Raw genomic sequence first — 25,558 nt, forward strand, 5'->3', positions numbered from 1 at the left:
CCAGACTTTGTGCTGCATACTTTATAAACCTTATAATACAGTGTTAGTTGTGTTTTAAACACAGTTATCTTTTAAAGAGATTAAGGGAAGGAAAGAAGTGTTTTATGTTTACCAATTGTAGCTCTCTTCTTTCCTTCCTAATACCAAAGCATAGGTTTGAGTTTCAATCTGGTATCATTTCCTTTTGGACTGATGAACTTTTCAGTGTTTCTAGTGCGGTTCTGCTGGTGACAATTCTCTTAGCTTTGTTTATCTGAGAGTGTCTTATTGCAATGTTATTTTTGGGAGATAATTTTTGCTGGATATAGAATTCTGGGTTGACAGTTGGTCACTCCATTGTCTTTTGGTCCTTTTTGTTTCTGATAGAAGTTTGCTATTATTATTTATTTGTTCTCTTCTGTATAATGTGTCTTTACCCCATCTCTCATAGTATTATCCTCATTATCTCTGGTTTTCTGCACTTTGAATGTGATTAACCAATGTCGTATCTTTGTAATTCTCTTACTTGGGGCTTACTGAGTTTTTGGATCTATTCTCTTTTCTTTGCCTTTTGAACTCCAATTACACATAGGTTAAACTGATAATAATCTGTGTTCTTCAGATTGGATAATTTCTGTTGATTTCTTTTGTGGCTTTTTGGTCCTTCTGTAGTTTTCAGTCTACTTTTAAATGCCCTTTTTTTTTTTTTTTTTTTTTTTTTTTTTACAGAGACAGAGAGAGTCAGAGAGAGGGATAGACAGGGACAGACAGACAGGAACAGAGAGAGATGAGAAGCATCAATCATCAGCTTTTCGTTGCGACACCTTAGCTGCTCATTGATTGCTTTCTCACATGTGCCTTAACCGTGGGCCTTCAGCAGACCGAGTAACCTGTTGCTCAAGCCAGCAACCTTGGGTCTAAGATGGTGAGCTTTGCTCAATTCAGATGAACCTGCACCCAAGCTGGCGACCTCAGGGTCTTGAACCTGGTTCCTCCGCATCCCAGTCCGACTCTCTATCCACTGTGCCACTGCCTGGTCAGGCTTAATCTACTTTTAAGCCCAACCAGTTAAGTTTGCATTTCTGATCTTATAACTTTAAGTGGTAGAATATTTATAATATTTATAATAATTGTTTTAAAGCTCTTTCTGCAATTACCAACATTGCAGTCAGACCATGATTTGTTTCTATTGAATGTGCCTATGATTTTGGGACATGTTTTCCTGCTAGTTTGCATATTAATAATTTTTGATTAATTGGACATTGTGGATGACACATTATAGGAAGTTTTGATTGTGTTGTCTTCTTTAAAGAGTGTCGAATTTTGAGGTTTTGGCTGAAATCATGAGTGCCCAGGGTGTGCAGCCATGTCTGCACCCTGTATGCACTGAAACTCCAGTGTTGCGCAGCGTCGTGTAGCTTTTGGTCTTTGCTCAGTTCTCAGGCTACACCAGCAACTCTGCTATACCTCATGGAGTCTTACCCTGGCTTACGTGTGGGTCAGGACTCAGACAAGGGCAGTTTAAGGAACTCCCATGCAGATTTCCTGGGCCACCCTTTTTGCATTGTTGCTTCCTTTCTACTTTCCTGTCGTATTAATCCTAGTCCACTCCAGTAGCCTAGAACTCAGATCTCTGCATCTCAATTCCATGAGACCATCATACTTGGCTTAGGCTCCACTTCCCTGTGATATAGTTGGGAAAGTGTCCCAGGCAGAAAGTTGGAGTGAAAACCTTGGGGTTTTGAATCTAGGTTCAATACTTTAATAATTTTTTTTAACATTTCATGTGCTTTTATTTATTTATTTAAAATTATTTTTATTTATTTTTTCATTTTAGAGAAGAGAGAGAGAGAGAGAGAGAGAGAGAGAGAGAGTGAGAGAGAAGGGGGGAGGAGCAGGAAGCATCATCTTCCATATGTGCCTTGACCAAGCAAGCCTTGGGTTTTGAACAGGCGACCTCAGCATTCCAGGTGAACGCTTTATCCACTGTGCCACCACAGGTCAGGCAAACCTAGGTTCAAAACGCTGACACTCTTATCTACTGCATGACCATCTTGTCAGGTAACATCTACATAATCTTAATTTATCCTCTGCTTTTGAATATATGGGTTTGGATATTCCATATCTAAATGTATATATACTAAAGCAGACATTTTTAAAACAGCTTTATTAAGATATAATTCATACACCATATAATTCACTCATTTAAAAAGTAATTCAGTCGTTTTTGGTATAGTCACAGAGTTGTACATTCATTACTACAGCAGTGTTAGAACATTTTTGCATTACCACAAAAAGAAATCCACACCCCTTAGCCATCATCCTTCCCCTCTCCTTTAACTTGCCCAGTGCTAGGCAAACACTGATATACTTTATAGATTTATTTGTTCTGGATGTTTCATATAAGTGGAATGGTACAATATGTGGTCTGGATTCTTTTACTTAACGTAATGTTTGCAACAGTCATCAATGTTGTAGCACCTATTAGTACTTCATTCCTTTTTATTGCTAAATAATTGTTTGGATAAATCTCACTTTATTAGTCCAGTTGGTGGACATTTGGGCTGTTTTGCTTTTGGCTATCGTGTATAACATTTCTATGAACATTCAGGTGTAAGTTTTTTTTCGTGTACATATGTTTTCATTTCTCTTGGGTAAATGCCTAAGGGTAGAATTTCTGAATAATCTGTTAACTCTATGTTTAAGTATTCTAGCAACAGCTAGACTGTTTTTCAAAGGGACTAGACCATTTTACATTCCCACCAGCAATGTATGAGGTTCTGATTTCTTTATATCCTTGTCAACACTTGCTTTTGAACATTCATTATATGTTAAAGCTTCTCAGCACCTATGCATTATATTATTATTCTTCCCATTTTATAAGTGAGGCGACTGAGACTCAGAGTGGTTAAGTTGATTTGCCCTAGATCATAGAACTAAGAAATGGAAGAACTGAGTTTGAACCGGGGTTTATGTCTGACATTTAAGTTCTTTCTCGTATTGAAAAAACTATCTGATATAGTGGTTGATATCAAGTGAAATTTTCATAGTATTCCAAGCAGTGAGAAAGCCTGTGTAGATAGATATTTTCTCAGCCTTTATTAGCTCTTGGCAGGAATCCATTTAACATAGAACGTTTGTCCCCTGGTTTTGTTAGCTCTACTGCGTTTTCTTTTCTTTTTTTCTTTTTGTATTTTTCTGAAGTGAGAAGCAGGGGGGCAGAGAGACAGACTCTTGCATATGCCCAACCAGGATCCACCGGCATGTCCGCTAGGGGGTGATGCTCTACCCATTTGGGGCATTGCTCCATTGTAGCCAGAGCCATTCTAGTGCCTGAGGCGGAGGCTATGGAGCCATCCTCATCACCTGGGCCCACTCCAATGCAGCCTTGGCTGCAGGAGGGGAAGAGATAGATAGAGAGGAAGGGGAGTGGGAAGGGTGAGCACTTCTCCTGTGTGCCCTGGTGGGGAGTTGAACCCGGGACATCCACATGCCGGGCCGACACTCTACCACTGAGCCAACCGGCCAGGGCCTTCTACTCAGTTTTCTTGAAAGTAGAAGACAGCTGTCTTTCACTCAGAATTATTTTAAATAATGGGAGGCACAGTATTTTTTTCTTTTTTTAAAAGATTTTGATTTAGAGAGAGGAGAAAAGGGCAGAGAAAGAGAGAGAGAGAGAGAGAGAGAGAGAGAAGGGGAGCAGGAACAGGAAGCATCAACTCATAGTATATAGTTGCTTCTCATATTATATGTGCCTTGACCAGGCAAGCCCAGACTTTTGAACTGGTGACCTCGATATTCCAGGTTGACTCTTTATCCACTGCGCCACCACAGGTTGTAGTATTTTCTATGCCAACCATGTCCAGACATTGTATTGTAGATGGAGTATAGTATCTTGTTGCGAGAACTACTATTTAGGCCTGACCAGGCAAGTGGCACAGTGGATAGACCCTCAATATGGGATGCTCAGGTTCGAAACCCAAAGGTCACCAGCTTGAGCATGGGCTCACCAGCTTGAAGCACAGGTTGCCAGCTTTAACCGCAGGGTTGTCAGCTTGAGCGTGGGATCATAGCCATGACCCCATGGTTGCTGGCTTGAGTCCAAAGGTCTCTGGCTTGAAGCTCCAGGTTGCTGGCTTGAAGCTCCAGGTTGCTGGCTTGAAGCCCAAGGTCACTGGTTTGAGCCTAAGGTGTTGCTGGTTTGAACCAGGGGTCCCTGGCTTAGCTTTTAGCTCCCGGTCAAGGCACATATGAGAAACAATCAATGGACAACTAAAGTGATGCAGCGAAGAATTGATGCTTCTCGTCTCTCTCCCTTCCTGTCTGTAAAAGAACTACTACTTAGAATAGATCAAAAGAAGAGATGTAAGATTCAGTGCCTTGCAGATCTTTCAGTTTGGCTGATTAGTACAGGAGTGGAAGAAGATCCATTGTTTAGAGTTTCATGTTTTTTCAGACCCAGGATTGTTGAAGGATTGTGTGAAACACTGAACTTTTAGGACTGATCTTTTGGATCTTCTGGTAATTATATCTGGGGTTGAGGTTATATTTTGAGATATTTCAATAGCTGAAAATGCCCTTCCCTGTCTTTTCTCTTGTAAGTTAAGACCAGACAGTTTTATGTTACTGAGTGAAGGATACAAAGTTTCTGAATAGAACTAAAGTCTAGTTATGTAGCAAGGTTTTTTGTGTGTGGTTTTTTTTTTTGGCCTCCTAATTACTTTCAACTTTTTGGCAATGTACATAAAATAAAGTATACTCCATAAATAGTTTAGAATCATCTCATATTTGGTGATAAAAATGCATATAATCTCATGATACTTTATATTATTTAGTAAACTCACTTTAATAGAAAACATTCTTTACATGTTTGAAACTAGTAGGTTACAAAAGTTAGTGAAATGCTTCTTACCTGGAATATAAATTGCTGTTAACTCATTACATTGTTTCATTTTGTATCATTATATGCATGAAAACAAATATTCTCCTTAGGAGACATAATAATCCTAAATTTACTTTCAGAAAAATAACCAGATTTTCAAAGTTATAAAAAATATACTAGAACCTTGGCTGGGTAGCTCAGTTGGTTAAAGTGTTGTCCTGATAAGATATAAAAGAATAATAGTAACAAATTGTAAAATTTGGTTAAAAAATTTTAAATGGTTTTGACGATGGCCTAATTTGTAATGTCTTTTGTCATTGATATATGTCTAGTCTTTATATGTTTTAGTACACATGTATTGAAATTTAATTCTTCAAACCTTCTATCTGTTATACATCTGTATTTTTAAGGAAGGAGAAAGCAAGGAAAAAGATTCCAGTGTGTAATTTTATGTGAGTAACTAATAGGCAGAAGGCTGTGGAAGATTTATGATGTATCTTTTATTATTTTATTTATTTTATTTTTTACAGAGTCAGAGAGAGGGATAGACAGGGACAGACAGACAGGAACGGAGAGATGAGAAGCATTAATTATTAGTTTATTGTTGCGCGTTGCAACACCTTAGTTGTTCATTGATTGCTTTCTCATATGTGCCTTGACTGTGGGTCTTCAGCAGACTAACTCTTTGCTCAAGCCAGCGACCTTGGGTTGAAGCTGGTGAGCTTTTGTTCAAACCAGATGAGCCTGCGTTCAAGCTGGTGACCTCGGGGTCTCAAACCTGGGTCCTCTGCATCCCAGTCCGACGCTCTATCCACTGCGCCACCGCCTAGTCAGGCTATGATGTATCTTTTAAATGTACGGTGTAATTCATGGGTAAAGAGTAGGAAGTCAGGCCCTGGCCGGTTGGCTCAGTGGTAGAGCGTTGGTCTGGCGTGCAGGAGTCCCGGGTTCGATTCCTGGCCAGGGCACACAGGAGAAGCGCCCATCTGTTTCTCCACCCCTACCCCTCTCCTTCCTTTCTGTCTCTCTCATCTCCTCCCGCAACTGAGGCTCCATTGGAGCAAAGATGGCCGGGTGCTGAGAATGGCTCTGTGGCCTCTGCCTCAGGCGCTAGAGTGGCTCTGGTCGCAACAGAGCGACGCCCCGGAGGGGCAGAGCATTGCCCCCTGGTGGGCGTGCCGGTGGATCCTGGTCGGGCGCATGCGGGAGTCTGTCTGACTGCCTCCCTGTTTCTGGCTTCGGAAAAATACAAAAAAAAAAAAAAAAAGAATAGGAAGTCATGTAGTAAAAAATTATATTAACTTTCATTTGTATCTTGTAGAAATAGCAAAAATTTTCATTTGATTAAAATGTTTGATATGTGTTATCTGCCATGATATCAAAGAAATGTGTGTGCCACTTTAATAAAACATTATACGACCAATGAATGTCTCCCACATTTTTCCTGGCAAAGAAAACTTGGCATCTTAAATTGGGTCATAAATGATATATCATAGATAAAATCATTTAAAGTCACGGTGTTCAAAGATGAACTTGATTATGGATCTCCTGACAAGATGATTTTGGCAACTTGATTAATATTGATAACTCTTAATGAAAATTGATTTGTTAAAATTTTTTATGAATTGATTTTAGAGAGGAAGGAGGAGAGAGAGAGAGAGAAACACTGATTTGTTGTTCCACTGATTAATGCATTTATTGGTTGATTCTTATGTGCGCCTTACTGGGCATTGAACCCACACCCTTGGTGTATTGGGATGGTGCTCTAACCAACTGAGCATCTGGCTAAGCCCTGGACATTAATTTTTAAATAGTTTTGTACTGCATAATGACATTTGGATCAACGCCAGACCACATGTACAAAAATGGTTTCATAAACGTATAATGGAGCTGAAAATTTTCTATTGCCTAGTGACGTTGTAATATTGTAGCACAACACGTTACTTGTTTGTGTGATGCTGGTATAAACACACCTACTGTACTGCAGTCGTATAAAAGTATAGCACATATGGTTATGTACAGTACAGAATATTTGACAATGATAATAGACAACTGTGTTACTGGTTCTATACTTTATATTATTAGAGTATAACCTTTCTACTTATAAAAGTAGTTTGTTGTACAACAGTATGCCATATCACACACAGCAGCCTCATACATCTCTTGTTTACCACATCTCTTGATTGCATAATATTTTCCTTGCACTTATTTTAATCTCCTGTTATTCTGTACAGTAACATGCTGTACAGGCTTGTAGCCTAGCAGCAATGGGCTGTACCACACAACCTAGGTATGTAGTAGGCTACTCTATCGAGGTTTGTGCAAGCGTACTCTATGATGTTTGCACAGTGACAGAATTGCCTAACATCGCCTTTCCCAGAATATGTTCCTGTTGTTAAGGGGTGCATGACTGTACTTAAAAATGCAGTATTAGTTGGGGGTGTTTAACCCCTTCTTCCTCAGGTCTTTTTTAGTGTCTATACCATGATATCTACATTTTTGAAAAATAAGAGAACATAGTAATCTATCATCATGCAGTTTTTACTAAAATGACCTGAATACTACTTACTGGACATAATGTTAAAAAAGAAAAAACAAAACACTGGAAGATGTCTTGTGACTCTTCATCTTAGGACCTTTTCATGACAAATTTGGACTCTGTTTTCTTTGTGATAAAATTATTTCTTTTCAGGTAACTCAGTTAGATGACATTTTTAAAGTTTATGGTGCACCAAGAGCTGAAAGGAAAACAACGTTAAAGATGTCCAATTAAAATAAGTCAGTTGGTCAATACATGTAACTAGAAAACAAGCAGCTCTATTTAGACTGCATTTGATAAGTGTGAGAGGTGACTGCTCCCAACAGCTTTGAAACCACTTTGATGTTGGAAAATGTGGAGTGGGGAGGGAGCTGGGGAATGAAGGTTATGTGATGAGGAAGATTATTGAGTTTTTGCAAATTCCTGAATATTGTCATCACAATGTGATGGCATTGTCTTCTTTGAAATATTTTGTATTCCCAGAATTAAACATAGCTTATTCAGATGTAGGCATCAACAATGCCTTGTATTGGTAAGAGAGTCACCTGTATACTTTACAGCAGTGGTCCCCAACCTTTTTTGGGCCACAGACCGGTTTAATGTCAGAAAATATTTTCACTGACCGGCCTTTAGGGTGGGACGGATAAATGTATCATGTGACTGAGACAAGCGTCAAGAGTGAGTCTTAGATGGATGTAACAGAGGGAATCTGGTCATTTTTTAAAAAATAAAACATCGTTCAGACTTAAATATAAGTAAAACGAAAATAATGTAAGTTATTTATTCTTTCTCTGTGGACCGGTACCAAATGGCCCACGGACCGGTACCGGTCCATGGCCCAGGAGTTGGGGACCACTGCTTTACAGTATTACAGATGCTTTGGTCCTACTCTTTAAGACTCAGAGTTAGATTTGTGGAGAGGCCTGTGCATTTAGTCCATGTCTTGGTTATATAGTGAATAATGCTGCAGTGAACATGGGTATGCAAATATCTCTTATAGGTGGTGATTTTACTTCCTTCAGATAAAAACCCAGCATTGGGATTACCTAGTCATATTGTAGTTCTGTTTTTAATTTTTGTGGTGCCTGCATACAATATTCCATAATGGCTGTACCAGTTTACATTTCCACTAACAGTACACTTTGGTTAACACTTACTTCTTGTCTTTTTGGTAATAGCCACTCTAGTAGGTTTGAAATAATAGCTCATTGTGGTTTTGATTTGTATTTTCTGGATGATTAGTGATGTTAAGCACCTTTTCATATACCTGTTGGCCATTTGTATCTCTTCATTGATAAACTGTCTTTTCAGGTCCTCTGCCCATCTTCAGTAGAACTATTATTATTATTTTGCTATTAAGTTATATGAGTTCCTTATATACCAATATTTTGGATATTAACCCCTTATCAGATATATGGTTTGCAAATATTTTCTCCCAATCCATAGGTTGCCTTTTCATTTTGTTGGCTGTTTCTTTTGCTGTGCAGAGTATTTTATTTTGATGTGGTCCCACTTGTTTTTGCTTTTGCTTTTGTATCATATCCAAAAAATTGTTGCCAAGACCAATATCAAGGAGCTTTTGCCCTATATTTTCTTATGTGACTTTTATAGTTTGATGTCTTACATGTAAGTCTTTAATCCATTTCAAGTTATTTGTGTGTGTGTGTGTGTGTGTGTGTGTGTGACAAAGGCAGAGAGAGAGAGACAGATAGGGACAGACAGGAAAGGAAAGAGATGAGAAGCATCAATTCTTCATTGCGGCACCTTCCTACATAATTCATTAATTGCTTTCTTATATGTGCCTTGACAAAGGTGCAATAGCAGAGCCAGTGACTCCTTGCTCAAGTCAGTGACCTTGGGCTTCAAGCCAGCGACTGTGAGGTCATGTCTGTGATCCCACCCTCAAGCCAGCGACCCTGCGCTCAAGCTGGTGAGCCCGTGCTCAAGCTGGCAACCTTGAATCTCGAACCTTGGCTCTCCATGTCCCAGTCTGACGCTCTATCCACTGTGCCACCACCTGGTCAGGCCATTTCAAGTTAATTTTTGTATGTGGTATAAGATGTGGTCCAATTTCATCCTTTTGAATGTGAATTTTTACTTTTCTAGTACCATTCCTTTACCCATTGAGTATTCTTGGCTCCCTTGTCAAATATTAGTTGAGTATCTATGCATGGGTTTATGTCTGGGCTTTATGTGATGTCTTTTATGCCAGTATTATATTGTTTTGATTATTATAGCTTTGTAATTTCATTTGAAACTCATTCTATTTGGGAAGTGGTATTTGCTTCATCAGTGTGTGTGTTTTTTAGAGAGAGAGAGAGAAAGGGAGAGAGGAGGAGGTGAGAGATGAGATGCAGCAACTCATAGTTGTGTCACTTTAGTTGTTTATTAATTGCTTCGCATATATGGCTTGACCTGGGGAGGCTCAAGCTGAGCCAGTGACCCCTTGCTCAAGCCAGCAACCTTGGGCTCAAGCCAGCAACCTTGGGCTTAAAACGAGCTACCTTTGGGCTCAGTCCAGTGACCTTGGGATCATATTGATGAGCCCATGCTCAAACTGGCACACTTGCACTCAAGGCAGTGACCCCACACTCTAGCCAGTGACCTCAGGGTTTTGAACCGGGGCCCTCAGAGTCCCCCATCAATGCTCAATCCACTGTGCCACCACCAGTCAGGCCATTAGTTTTCTTTTTTTAAGTTTTAAAAATTCATTTGAAATATTTGGTTACATATTTATCTCATCTGCTCCTTGGCAGCATTTTTCTCATGAGTGCCCTTTGGCTGCTGTGTTTTTCCTGTTCTCTTTTTTCTTCCTTTTTAAATTTCATATTTGTAGAGATTTTGTTCATGCTTCCTTTTCAGTTACAGTATTTCTTTTTGAAGGAAGAGGGTTTATTTCTGTACTGCTTTTTGGGATATCAGAAGTAGGTATCTTAGGGTATCTATTGTCTTCCAAAGTTACAGTGATTTTCTTTATGACTAAGATTGTGCATATGAATTTATTTCTCCTCAGCCAGAAAAGATTGGCTGCTGCAGGGCCGTTCATAGCACAGTGCATTGCCACACTAGCAGCCTGATTTCTACCAGTGTAGCTTGTTTGTGATTCTTTAGTACTGTCTGTTCTGCTTCTTCGGACTATGAACAGCAAAGCTCCCTCAAAGAGCCCATGTCCCCTGTTTTTGTTGTTGCAAATGTGGTTTGAATTTTATACCTCAGGAAGTACACTTGAAGAAATGTACTCTTCTCACCCCCTGGGCATTGTGGAGCCTCTCCTGCCTTATATTCACACTCATTCTCCAGTTCAGTTGTCTCTTTTTTGACCTGTATTCCACTTGTATTTTATGTTTCCTAGTTTTATTGAAGATCATGTTTGCATTTATGTCTTTTATTCTTTTTGTTGTTTTTGGGTAATTTCCAAGAGGAGAAGGAAAATTTCTGATTTGCTCTGTCATCTAAGACCAGAGGTACTGAGAATGTATTTTTTTTTTTTTTTTTTTTAGTGCCTGGCATATTCATGTAGTCAAAATATTTAAAGTGGATTAAATTTCATAATTATAAACTGTAGAATGTGATATTTTCACTTATTTACCAAATACTTTTTTAGTCATAACTCTGTGCCAAGTCTGTTCTAAGTGCTTTGCAAATATGTACTCATTTAATCCTTGTAATAATCCTCTGAGGTAGGCGTTCTTTTTATTCCCCTTTAATCGATGGGAAACTAAATCACAGTCAGGCAAAAAAACTTGCTCAAATTTACCTAATTAATAAGAAGTAAGAACACTTTCTACTTTTCATTCTGTGACTCTAGCATTTGTGGTTCTTGGCATTGTCTCTTTATACCTTATGTTAATGAACCCCTTGGGGGCAGAGTCCATCTGTGTGTCGTTTGTCTTCATAGTCCCAGTGCATACTTAGTAGCATACCTGTAATCCAGAAGATACTCAAAGAATGTTGGTGAATTAGTATTCTTTATTGGAAGCCAAATAATTGCCTCTCTGCCAGAGACTTTACATAGCTTTGATTGTTCATTCTACTTTCCTTGTTTAAGAAAAGAGTATTTGGCCTGGCCTGTGGTGGCGCAGTGGATGGAGTGTTGACTGGGAATGCTGAGGTCGCCGGTTCGAGACCCTGGGCTTACCTGGCCAAGGCACATATGACAAGCAGTCAATGAACAACTACAGTGAAGCAACTATGAGTTTGGTATTTCTCATCCACCACCCCTGTCCTCTCTCTGTAAAATCAATAAATAATTTAAAAAAAAAAAAGAAAGAAAAAGAAAAGAGTATTTGGCCCTGACTGGTTGGCTGAGTGTCTAGACTGTTGGCCCAGCATGCCAATGTCCCAGGTTCGATCCCCAATCAGGGCACACATGAAAAGTGACCATCTGCTTCTCTTCCCCTCCCTCTCTTTCTCTCCTTCCCCTCCCGCAGCCAGTAGCTCTATTGGTTTGAGTGTTACCTGTGGGTGCTGAGGATGGCTAGGTTGATCCAAGTGTCGGCCTTAGGTGCTGAGGATAGCTTGGTTGATTTAGCATCTACCCTAGACAGGGGTTGCCAGGTGGATCCTGGTTGGGGTGTATGCGGGAGTTTGTCTCTATCTATCCTCCTCTTACTTAAAAAGAAGTTTGTTTTTCTCATGTCATCTTTTTAATGCTGTTGCCATATTTGCTGTAAAAAATACCATTTGCTGTAAAAATGGCCATTGTAATCCAGAACAATATTTTAAAATTTTTTTGTTTTTATTGAGTGAGAGAAGGAGACAGACAGGAAGGGAAAGAGATGAGAAACATCAATACATAGTTGCGGCACTTTAGTTGTTCATTGATTGCTTCTCATATGTGCCTTGACCAGAGAGGTTCCAGCCAAGTCAGTGACCCCCTTGCTCAAGCCATTGACCATGGGCTCAAGCCAGTGACCATGGGGTCATGTCTGTGATCCCACGCTTAAGCCTGTGACCCCATGCTCAAGCTAGTGAGCCTGCACTTAAGCTGGATGAGTCCACAACCTCGAGGTTTCAAACCTGAGTCCTCAACATTCCAGGTCAACACTCTTATCGACTGCACCACAGCCTGGTCAGACTAAAAGTTTCTTTGTAAGAGTTTCTTTTTTAAATTTTTAATTTATTTTTATTTTTTAGTGACGTGAGGCAGGGAGGCGGAGAGACAGACTCCCTCATGTGCCCCAACCAAGATTCACCTGTCAATCCCCCATGGGGTGATGCTCTGCCCATCTGGGGTGTTGCTCCATTGCTTGGCAACAGAGCTGTTTTTAGCGCCTGAGGCAGAGGCCAGGGAGCCATCCTCAGCCCCCAGATTTAACTCACTCTAATCAATTAAGCCATGGCTGCAGGAGAAAGGGAGAGAGAGAGAGAGAGAAAGGAGGGAGGAGAGGGGTGAAGAAGCAGATGGTCACTTCACCTGTGTTCCCTGACCGGGATTAAAACCTGGAACATTCACATGCCAGGCCGACACTCTACCGCTGAACAAACTGTCCAGAACTGTTTTAATTTTTAACATTCATCAACCATAACATTATGGTTATTGATATGCCGTCTCGATTACCACCATTAATAATCTGAATAGAGCCCTGGCCGGTTGGCTCAGTGGTAGAGCGTCGGCCTAGCGTGCGGAGGACCCGGGTTCGATTCCCGGCCAGGGCACACAGGAGAAGCGCCCATTTGCTTCTCCACCCCTCCGCCGCGCTTTCCTCTCTGTCTCTCTCTTCCCCTCCCGCAGCCAAGGCTCCATTGGAGCAAGGATGGCCCGGGCGCTGGGGATGGCTCTGTGGCCTCTGCCCCAGGCGCTAGAGTGGCTCTGGTCGCAACATGGCGACGCCCAGGATGGGCAGAGCATCGCCCCCTGGTGGGCAGAGCGTCGCCCCTGGTGGGCGTGCCGGGTGGATCCCGGTTGGGCGCATGCGGGAGTCTGTCTGACTGTCTCTCCCTGTTTCCAGCTTCAGAAAAATGAAAAAGAAAAAAAAAAAAAAAAGAAAAAAAAAAAATCTGAATAGAATTCAGGAGTCCCCAAGACAACTCTCACTTCTGACACCTTCAAGTTTGGAGATCTCCAAGACCACCCTCATTTCTGATATGACTTGTAACATTGAGTGTCCCTGAAAACCACCCTGGGACTTGATAATGTGTTAGAAGAACTCACAGAAAAAATTTACTGAAGGTTATGGTTTATTATACTTAAAGGATGTATTTTAAAATTGACCAAGGGAAGAGGTGTTGCTTAGAGAAGATTGGCTGCACGTTGGCGGACTTTAGTCTCCAGCTCCATCAGAGATGACCCAACCTGCATTCTACTCCCTCCCTGCCCCCAAATACATCACTGTTGGGCATGCTCTAAGGTCCCCAGGTAAACAAAAACACTTCTATCGGGCATGACATTCCAAAGGTTTAGAGATTTGGTTCTCCAAAGCCAAGAGCAAAAGCCAGACCTCTCTTTGGGCAAGGTTAATCCTTAACTATACGTTTATATACCCTCCTTGGTATTTAAAGGTCATGTACACAAAATGTTTGTGTTAACTAATATAATCTGTGACCAAGGTCAAGAAACTTAACTGATTCATTTGGGTATAGATTGTGATCTTGGATCTGCCTTTCCCTGGAGCTAACCTACTGAGCTGTTTAATTCAATTTATGGAGTGTGAAACCTGATTATATATTTTCTGTTCAATCATTCATTCATTCACTCAGCAAACATTATTGAATATGTGCAGTGTTCAAGTGTTATATTACACATATAAATACATAGCACGCTCAAATCATAGTCAATTTACAATTACAATACTTGAAACAGGTGCTGTTACAGATACTGGAGGACCTCAGGAGGGATATTTAAATCACAAGTGGAACTCAGGAACACTCTTCAGGGGAGGTCATGCTTAAGCTAAATTTTGAAGGATCAGGAAGATTTATGGCAAATAATGGGGAAAGGTCAATTTCAAGCAAAAAGGACATTTGCTAGAGTGTAAAAGCATCAGCTTACGGTCCTTTTAAGAAACTTAGCTGGGCCTGGAGTTTGAATGGGGTGAAGCCACCTTAGCAGTTAAGTCCTGATAGTCAATAGCCTCTTCTGTTGTGTTAAAGGCATTTAGACTTTTACTCTGGGAGCAACTGGAAGCCATTTCAGAAATGTTAGCAAGAGAGTGGTTTAATCAGATTTGTTTTAAGAAAATTATTTAAAACACTAGATGTTATTAAAGAATTAATTGTTGACCCTAGCCAGGTAGCTCGGTTGGAGCATTATCCCGATATGCCAAGTTTGCAGGTTCCATCCCTAGTCAGGGCACATATAAGAATCAACCAATGAATGCATGAATAAGAGGAGCAACAAATCCATGTTCTCTTCTCTCTCTCGCCCCCTTTCCTTTCCCTTCCACTCTCTAAAAATCAATGACTATAATTTTTTAAGAATTAAAAAAGTTGCAGGGATCTATTCTTGCTCCTTTCTATATAATTTTGTATATTTTATATTTTTTGGTATAAGTGGATGAGTTGATTGTAAATTAGTGCTTTTATGTCTTTGTTTATAATTATAGAAATTAATTATTGCTGAAAGCATGAAGTAGAAAAATAAGAATCTCATGCCCCCTTCCCATAACAATAAAAATTTGGTGTATATTCTTTGAGTGTCTTCCCTCCATATGTATTTTCTAGGTATTTATGACTGTATACAGGTATCTGTATTATATACAGGTATATGTTAATATGTTTTTAAGATAATATGAGGCCTTGCTTTACATAGTTTTCTGAAGCTTTTAAAAAATACTAAGTAATGTATTTTAGTTTTCCTCATAGTACTTATAAGTATCCTATTTATCATTAAGTAATTCTTTGTATAAATATAATGATTTGTTTACTGTCTGTTCGTGATGTCTCTCTATTCACTGCAATATTGTCAGTACTCCCTAGACAGTGTCTGACCCGTCATAGGCAGTCAGTAAGTGTGTATTGCATGAATTAATGGAGGATATCTTTCTATAACAGTACATATAGATCTACCACATTCTTTTTAGTGGACATACAGAATTCTTCTGATTGAATGTATAATTTACTTTCAAAGGTTAGTTTGTTTTAACTGTTTAAAACAGCTGTTACGGAAAATAGTTTGACATTCTTTAAAAAATTAAATGGAGTTGTGATATGACCTAGCAGCTCCACTCCTAGGTATATATACCCAAGAGGGCTTAAAACATATTTTTACATAGAAACTTAAAAACAAAGTTTATAGCAGCATTATTCATAATAGTGAAGATGTAGAAACAACTCAAGTGTCCATCAGCGGAGGAATAGATAAACAAATGTAGTATATCCATGCAATGGAATATTACTCAGCCATAAAAAGGAATGAAGTATTGATAACATTCTACAACTTGGATGAACCTTGAAAAAATACTAAGTGAAAGAAGCCAGAAAAAAGGTCACATGTTACTTGATTTCATTCATATGAAATATCCAGAATAGACAAATATATAGAGACAGAAAATTAGATTAGTTTTTGCCAGGGGCAAAGAAAGACAGAAATGGAGAGTTATTACTTAATGAGTATGGAATGTTTCTTCTAGAGTGATTAAAAAGGTTTGAGAGTAAGGAGAGGTGGTTGCATACACCGTAAATGCACTAAATGCTATTAATTTAGTGTATACTTTAAAATGGTTAATTGTAAGTTATGTACATTTCCTTCAATAAAATACACATATACACATGGTATTATCAAATAACAAAAATAAGAATGCAGTAAAACACTTTTCTTATACCATTACTACCAGTTCCTTTCTTCAGGTGGAGCCAGTTAGCCTTGTTTCATGTTAAATATATATATATATTTAAAGATGTAATTAATTAATTAATTAATTTAGAGACAGAGAGAGGGATAGATAGGGACAGACAGACAGGAACACAGAGAGATGAGAAGCATCAATCATCAGTTTTTCGTTGTGGCACCTTATTTGTTCATTGATTGCTTTCTCATATGTGCCTTGACCGTGGGCCTTCAGCAGACCGAGTAACCCCTTGCTCAACCAGTGACCTTGGGCTCAAGCTGGTGAGCTTTTGCTCAAAGCAGATGAGTTGGGCTCAAGCTGGCAACCTCGGGGTCTCGAACCTGGGTCTTCCGCATCCCAGTTCGACGCTCCATCCACTGCACCACCGCCTGGTCAGGCTCATGTTAAATATTTCAGGGAAGTCTATCACAGTGATTCCTAAGGAATTCCCAAGTTTTTCATTTAAGGGACTATTTTAATCAAGCAGTATTGTAATTATCATTCCAATTTTAGTATATGTGCTGCTGAAATAGGCAAGATGATCATAATCAGTATATACATATAAAACATTTTATGAAAAGATAGAACACTATATACATTCTGTAACTTTTCTGTTTACTTAATATTGCATCTTTCTATAAACTTGTCCCAACATCATTTACTAAATAATCTATCTTTTCCCCTTTAAAGAGAAATGTCATCTTTTTCAGTTAATAAATTTTTATGTGTATTTGGGTGTATTTCTAACCTATGTTTTGATTATTTTTGTTTGCTCATGTTCTGTTACCAGGCTGTTTTAATTACTGTTGCTTTTTAAATTATTTTTGCTATCTGGTAAGGATAGTTTTAAAAAAATTTTTTTCCAGAATGTTTGTAACTATTCTTAGAAGTTCATTTTTCCATATGAATTTTATACTCAACTTATCTGTTTAAAAGAAAAATATTTTTGGAATAATTGCAAATTTATCTCAATTCCCTAACAGTTAACAATCACTAATCTATGTTCTGTTTCTCTGGACTTGCCAATTCTAGACATTTTGTATAAATGGAATCATAACATGTGGCCTTTTACAATAGATCTGGCTTCTTAGCATAGTGTTCCTGAGATTCCACGATATTATAGCATGTATCAGTATTCATTCCTTTTTACAGTTAACACCATATGCCACATTTTGTTTCTCTCTTCATCAGTTGATGGACATTGGGTTGTTTTCACTTTTTTTGGCTATTATGAATAATGTTATGAGCATTCCTTTTCAGGTTTTCCGTAGACATATGTTTTAAGTGTTCTTGGGTATACAGTGGTTGCCCCTTACCCACTGTTTAGCTTTTCACAGTTTTTAGTTACTGACAGTCAACTGTGGTCTAAAAATATTAGATGGAAAATTTCAGAAATGAAGAATTTATAAGTTTGAAATTGCATGCCATTCTGATCAGCATGTTGAAATCTTGCACATTCTTGCTGTATCCCGCCCTGGTCATGAATCATCCTTTTGTCTTTAATAATGACCCCAAAGAGCAAGAGTAGTGATTCTGGCAATTCAGATACATTAAAGAGAAGCCATAAAATGCTTCCTTTAGTGGAAAGTTATGCATTTATAGGAAAAAAGGTAGTGTATATAGGGTTTGGCACTATCCACAGTTTTGGGCATCTACTGGGGAGCTTGAAATATATTATCCACAGATAAGAGGAGAGTACTGTACCTACAAATAGAATTGCTAGGTTATATGGTAGCTCTTTGCTCAACCTTTTGAGGAACTGCCAGACTGTTTTCCAAAGCAACTGTACCATTTTGCATTCCTAGTAGCACAATATAAGAGTTCTAATTTCTCCACATCCTAGCCAGTACTTGTTCTTGTTTGTCTAATTATAGTACCCATTAATATTTTAAAAGAGGTTTTATGAGAAACTGATGGTGAATTTTAGCAAATACCTTTGTATCTCATGTGGAGAATATCAGAAGGTTATTTTGCTCTGCTCTCTTCATATGGTGAATCATAATTTATTTCCTAATATTGATTTTAAGTAGTTGTTATCTTGGATTTATTTTCTTTCTTTAGAACAGGAAATAACTTAGTGGACACATAATTGTTTAATAACAACTAAAAATTCAATTGAGAATTTAAAAATTAGTTGATATACATGTTCAGAGTAAAAAGAGTTCCCAGTTTCTTGCAGACTTCACTTGTTTCATTCTTAATTCAAAATGAGTTACATAAGCTTAAAAGGGTACTAAATAAATAACTTGAATATTTACTTTTATTTATTTATTTGTTTGTTTGTTTGTTTGTTTATTTATTTATTTATTTATTCTGAAGCTGGAAACCAGGAGGCAGTCAGACAGACTCCCGCATGCGCCCGACCGGGATCCACCTTGCACACCCACCAGAGGGTGATGCTCTGCCCATCCGGGGCGTCGCTCTGTCGCGACCAGAGCCACTCTAGAGCCTGGGGCAGAGGCCAAGGAGCCATCCCCAGCGCCCGGGCCAACTTTTTGCTCCAATGGAGCCTCAGCTGCGGGAGGGGAAGAGAGAGACAGAGAGGAAAGAGAGGGGAAGGGGTGGAGAAGCAGATGGGCGCCTCTCCTGTGTGCCCTGGCTGGGAATCGAACCCGGGACTCCTGCATGCCAGGCCGATGCTCTACCACTGAGCCAACCAGCCAGGGCTACTTTTATTTTCTGTAAAATATTTAAAATGCTATCTCCTTTAAAATATAGGTAAGTTTTTAGTTGTTTTTTTAAATAGTGAAAATGTAAGCTAGTTCATTTGAATTAGTTTCTTTTTTCCTTAGTATTTACATTGGGTTGGGGAGATAACATATTTGGTAGCACTAGTTTTAATAATATCTAAGTTTAGTTTTTTTGTTTGTTTTTTCCGAAGTTAGACATGGGGAGGCAGTCAGACAGACTCCCTCATGCGCCCGACTGAGATCCACGTGCAAGCCCAGTAGCGGGCAATGCTCTGTCCATCTGGGGCATTGCTCCCTTGCAACGGGAGCCATTCTAGTGCCTGAGGCAGAGGCCATGGAACCATCCTCAGCACCCTGGCCAACTTTGCTCCAGTGGAGCCTTGGCTGCTGGAGGGAAAGAGATATAGAGAGGAAGAAGAGGGTGAGGGGTGGACAAGCAGATGGGCGCTTCTTCTGTGTGCCCTGACCGGGAATCAAACGTGGGACTTCCACATGCCAGGCTGATGCTCTACCACTGAGCCAACCGGCCAGGGCTAAGTTTAGTTTTAATTCTTTCTTTTTAGTTTTAATTCTTTCTTTTTAAAATTAAACTTACTGTGGTAACATTGGTTTATAATATTATATAAGTTTCAGGTATACAACTTTATATTACATCATCTATATATTTCATTGTGTGCTCATCATCCAAATTCTAGTTTCCTTCTATCACCATTTTTTTGACCCTCTTTATCCTCATCATTATCTCCTACTTCTCTTCCCCTCTGGTTACCACCATACTCTTGTCTGTGTCTTTGAGTTTGTTTGTTCACTTGTTGCTTTTTCTTTTATATCCTACATATGAGTGAAATCAAATGGTTCTTGTCCTTTTCTGTCTGACTTCATTTAGCATGATACTCTCAGGATCCATTAATGTTGTCACAGTGGCAGTGTTTCATCTTCTTAATGGCTGAGTAGTATTTCATTTTATATATGTACCACATTTTCTTAACCCAGTCATTGGTTGAAGGATCTTGGCTACTTTGAATAATGCAACAGTGAACATTGGGGTACGTATATCTTTTTTTTTTTTTTTTTTTTTTTTTTTTTTTTCATTTTTCTGAAGCTGGAAACAGGGAGAGACAGTCAGACAGACTCCCGCATGCGCCCGACCGGGATCCACCCGGCACGCCCACCAGGGGCGGTGCTCTGCCCCCCAGGGGGCGATGCTCTGCCCATCCTGGGCGTCGCCATATTGCGACCAGAGCCACTCTAGCGCCTGAGGCAGAGGCCACAGAGCCATGCCCAGCGCCCGGGCCATCTTTGCTCCAATGGAGCCTTGGCTGCGGGAGGGGAAGAGAGAGACAGAGAGGAAAGCGCGGCGGAGGGGTGGAGAAGCAAATGGGCGCTTCTCCTATGTGCCCTGGCCGGGAATCGAACCCGGGTCCTCCACACGCTAGGCCGACGCTCTACCGCTGAGCCAACCGGCCAGGGCCGGGGTACGTATATCTTTATGAATAAGTGTTTTCAAAATTTTTGAGTATACATACAGAAGAGCTATTGCTGAGTCATATAGTAGCTCTATTCTTATTTCTTATTTATTTATTTATTTATTTATTTTACAGAGACAGAGAGTGAGTCAGAGAGAGGGATAGAGAGGGACAGATCGACAGGAACAGAGAGAGATGAGAAGCATCAATCATTGGTTTTTCATTGTGCGTTGCAACACCTTAGTTGTTCATTGATTGCTTTCTCATATGTACCTTGACTGCGGGCCTTCAGCAGACTGAGTAACCCCTTGCTGGAGCCAGTGACCTTGGGCCCAAGCTGGTGGGCTTTTCCTCAAACCAGATGAGCCTGCACTCAAGCTGGCGACCTCGGGGTCTCGAACCTGGGTCCTCCGCATCCCAGTCTGACACTATCCATTGCGCCACCACCTGGTCAGGCGCCATTGGGATTTTGACGGGGATTGCATTAAGTCTGTATATTGCTTTAGGTAAAAAGATTCAAATAAAATGAGAAATGAAAAAGGAGAAATTACAGTGAACAGCACAGAAATATAAAAGATTGTATAAGAATACTGTGAAAGGGTATATACTACCCAAATATAATGCAGAAGAAATGAACAAGTTCTTAGAACTATATAACCTTTGTAGACTGAATAATGAAGAATTGGACAACCTAATTTAACCAATCAGTAGTAAGGAAAATGAAACATTAATAAAAAAAATCTTCCAAAAAAATAAGTCGCCTGACCAGGCGTTGGCGCAGTGGATAGAGCGTCGGACTGGGATGTGGAGGACCCAGGTTCAAGACCCCGAGATCGGCAGCTTGAGCATGAGCTCATCTGGTTTGAGCAAGGCTCACTAGCTTGAGCCCAAGGTCACTGGCTCGAGCAAGGGGTCACTCAGTCTGCTACAGCCCCCTGGTCAAGGCACATATGAGAAATCAGTTGATGAACAGCAACTAAGGAACCGCAACGAAGAATTGATGTTTCTCATCTCTCTCCCTTCCTGTCTGTCTGTCCCTGTCTGTCCCTCTCTCTGACTCTCTCTGTCTCTCCCACAAGAAAATACAAACAAAAAACAAAATATAAGTCGAGGATCAGATGGCTTCTCCAGTGAATTCTACCAAACATTCAAAGAAGATTTAATACCTATCCTTCTCAAACTCTTCCAAAAAATTAAAGATGAGGGAATACTTTACAATCTATTGAGGCCAACATTATCCTGATACCAGAACCTGGCAAGGACACACACAACAAGTAAATTACAGACTAATATCTCTGATGAGCATAGATGTAAGAATCCTAAACAAAATATTAGCTAAAAATACAACAGTATATTAAAAAGATAATACTTCATGACCAGACCAGGCAGTGGTGCAGTGGATAGCATGTCAGCCTGGGACGCAGAGGACCCAGGTTTGAAATCCTGAGGTTGCTGGCTTGAGCACAGGCTCATCTGGCTTGAGCATGGGATCATAGATATGACCCCATTGTCACTGGCTTGAGCCCAAATGTTGCTGGCTTGAGCAAGGGGTCACTCGGTCTGCTGGAGCCCCCTGGTCAAGGCACATATGAGAAAGCAGTCAGTGAACAACTAAGGTGCTGCAATGAAGAATTGATGCTTCTCATCTCTCTCCATTCCTGTCTTTCTGTCCTTATCTGTCCCTCTCTCTGTCTCTGTCTCTCTCCCCCCTCCCCAAAAAAAGTGGTTAAGATAATGTATCATGATCAAGTGGGATGCATTAGAAGGATACAGAATGGTTCAATATATGCCAGTCAGTATTTATATACCACTTTAACAAAATAAAAGATGAAAATCATTTGATCATATAAATAGATGAATAAAAATCACTTGACAGGATACTTAATCCATTTATGATTAAAACACTCAATAAAATGGGTATAGAAGGAAAGTACCTCAACATAGTAAAGGCCATATATGACAGACTTTTAGCTTATATTATACTCAGTGGTGAAGAACTGAAGCTTTTACTCTACAATTGGGAACAAGACAAGGATGCCGCTCTCACCACTGTTTTTCAACATAGTACTAGAGGTTGTAGTCAGCAGTCAGGCTAGAGAATGAAATATAAGGCACCTAAATGGGGAATGAAGAACTAAAACTCACTATTTGCATATGACATGCTTCTGTATAGAAACCACTTAAGACTCCAGGGATAATAGAAACAATAAAAATACAATGAAGTTGCAGGATACAAAATATACAAAAATATGTTGTGTTCCTATACACTAACAATGAAATATCAGAAAAAGAAGTTATGCAAACAATCCCATTTATAATTGCAACAAAAAGGATAGAATACCTAGGAATAAGTGAAGGACCTATACACTGAAAACTACAAGACTTGTTGATAGAAATTGAAGAAGATGTAAACTGAGAGATATTTTGTGTTCATAGATTGGAATAATTAACGTTGTTAAAATGGCCATAGTACTTAAATCCAATTTTAGTAAAACAACATGGGTGTAAAAAAGTGTGTGCATATGCTTATGTGTTCATTTATTTATTTAGAAATAATGACTAGGCCCTGGCTGGTTGCCTCAGTGGTAGAGTGTCTGTCTGGTATGTGGAAGTCCTGGGTTTAATTCCCAATCAGGGCATACTGGAGAAGTGACCATCTGCATCTCTACCGCTCCCCCTTCTCTCTTTCTCTCTCTCTCTCTTTCTCTCTCTTCCCTTCCTGCAGCAATGGCTCAGTTGGCTTGAGTGAGTTGGCCCTGGGCTGTGAGGATGGCTCCATGGCCTCTGCCTCAGGTTCTAAAAATTGGTTCCGGTTGCAATGGAACAACGGCCCCAGATGGGCAGAGCATCACCCCCTAGTGGGCTTGCCAGTGGATCCTGGTCCGGGTGCATGTAGAGTCTGTCTCTGCCTCCCCTCCTCTCACTAAATAAAATAAAAAAAGAAAGAAAGACTAAATAAAGACTATATTTTTTCAAACACAATACAAATTCTTACTAAAATATCAGAAAATACATAAAGCAGAAGAAAGTGAAAGTCTATGCCACTACCCATAGAAAACTTACATTACTATTTTGGTCTATAGATAGATACTATTTATATATTGATATAGATAGATATAGAGATAGCCCAAAATATACATATACACGCATGCATGTGTATCTATATATGTAAAATATATATAAATGCCCATATACAGTGTGTGTGTATATACATTTGCATATAATATATATAGTTTATATGTTTTCTCTTAAGGAGAGCAGACTAATTGTATTTTAAAGGACTGTTAAATGCTTTATAATGCACAGTACCCCATAAGGAAAATATTCTTGCTTAACTCTTTCATTTTTTTATTGTGGCAAAAATACATAATATAAAATTTGTTATCTTAACCATTTTTAAGTGTACAGTTTAGTGGTATTAAGTACATTCATATTGTTCTGCACCCTTTACCACCATCCATCTCCAGGGCTCTTTATCTTGCAAAACTGAAACTCTATGTCTAGTAAATAATAACTCCTCTGATCCCCTCCTCCCAGCCCTTGACAACCAGCATTCTACTTTCTGTCTTTATGATTTTGACTACTCTAAGTACTTCATATAAATGGAATGATACAATATATGTCTTTTTGTGACTAAATTATTTCACTCAGCATACTATCCTCAAGGTTTATTCATATTATAGCATATGTGAGGGTATCCTGAGCTAACTGGCCAGGGTCTATATTTTTTACTTTTTACACTGGTATCTTCATCTTAATGAAGTGCTTTTAAGAGCACTTGTCTGGCACCTATAGAAAAGTCTTTATAAACTCAGATTCTTTGCCCTGGCTGGGTATTTCAGTTGGTTAGAGTGTTGTCCGGATAAGCCAAAGTTGTGGTTTTGATCCCCAGTCAGGGGAATCAACTAATGAATGCATAAGTAAGTGGAATAACAAATCTGTGTTTATCTCTCTCTCTCTCTGTCTATCTCTCCCTCTCTTTCTCTCTAAAATCAATAAATACACTCTTAACTGGTAGTGGTGCAGTGGATAAAGCATTGACACTGAACACTGAAGTCCCTAGTTCGAAGCCCTGAGGTCACTGTCTCTGAGTGTGGGCTCCTCAGCATGGGGTCAGTGGCTTGAGTGGGGGATCATCCACACAATCCCAAAGCTCTCCAGCTTGAGCCCAAAAGGTCGCTGGCATGAAAGACCCAGGTCGCTGGCTTGAGCAAGGGGAACTGGCTCGGCCCTGGTCAAGGCACAGACAAGAAGCAATCAATGCACAACTAAAGTGAACGCAACTATGAGTTTATGCTTCTCACCCTCTCCCTCCCTCTCCTGTCTCTCTTAATGTCCCCCCCCAAAAAAATTAAATTTAGACTATTCAAGATAAATTGTCAATATTATCATATTTTATTAACTCTATCTTACCTATGGTTTGTTAGGTACACTATTATTTCATTACTGTTAAGATAGAAGAAAATACTACCAATCATTATTAAAAAGTGAATCCCAGTATAATATTAAAATGTGAAGTGTTTACCGTAGAATCTGTGAAATGTGTATGTATGAAAGGATGCTCCCATCATACCACCACATGTAGAAGCCTTGTACTTTGCTTTATAACTCTTGTAAAAGATTGAAGTAAATGATTTGACTATATTTTCACATTGAGAAGCTGATCAAAATTTTATTTTAACTGTTTTCTATAGATCTCTCTACATTGGTTAATATAATAAATATTTTTAGTGCCTACGATGCACTCACTGGCCATTCTGATAACAGTAGCTAACATTTATATAGCTTTTATTATGTACTAGACACTATTTTGAGCTTTTATATATTTTAATTAACTAAAATTTAAATTATCCCTGCAGGGTGGTATTGTTACTATCCCCATTTTACCAAAGAGGGAACTGAGGCACAGAGAATTCAAGTGACTTGATCTAAGTCATACAGGTAGTAAGTGGTGGAGCTAGGATTTGAATTTAGATTGTCAGACTCCAGAGTGTGATGTCAGCAGTATCCAAGGCATATAAGATGAATGAAAATGGTCTCTTCCTCTTATCAGGCAATATTTGAGGATATGTAGATAAGTTTCCAAGAAATTATTGTTATGCTTTTGGTAATGAATTTTTATTTGTGTTTTCAGGACATTCAGTCAGAAGAAGGCTGCTATTGAAAGAGAGTACGCACAGGTAAGCTTGGAAAGGGAGGTCCGTGCTCTAGATAGACTGTTCTTTATAAGGTAT

The 25,558-nt window shown here is 39.3% G+C and overlaps 1 protein-coding gene across 2 annotated transcripts in view; it reads left to right on the forward strand.

Moving 5' to 3' along the window:
* The window catches only part of FCHSD2 (FCH and double SH3 domains 2), a 278,607-nt gene that overhangs the window by 19,215 nt on the left and 233,834 nt on the right, over positions 1-25,558 (forward strand). For both annotated transcript variants that reach the window (XM_066250498.1, XM_066250500.1), the window contains exon 3: positions 25,459-25,504. In XM_066250498.1, the coding sequence (XP_066106595.1) occupies positions 25,459-25,504 (46 nt within the window). The remainder of the gene's footprint in view (positions 1-25,458; positions 25,505-25,558) is intronic.

Source organism: Saccopteryx bilineata, chromosome 1 (genome assembly GCF_036850765.1).
Source record: "Saccopteryx bilineata isolate mSacBil1 chromosome 1, mSacBil1_pri_phased_curated, whole genome shotgun sequence".
Lineage (NCBI taxonomy): Eukaryota > Metazoa > Chordata > Mammalia > Chiroptera > Emballonuridae > Saccopteryx > Saccopteryx bilineata.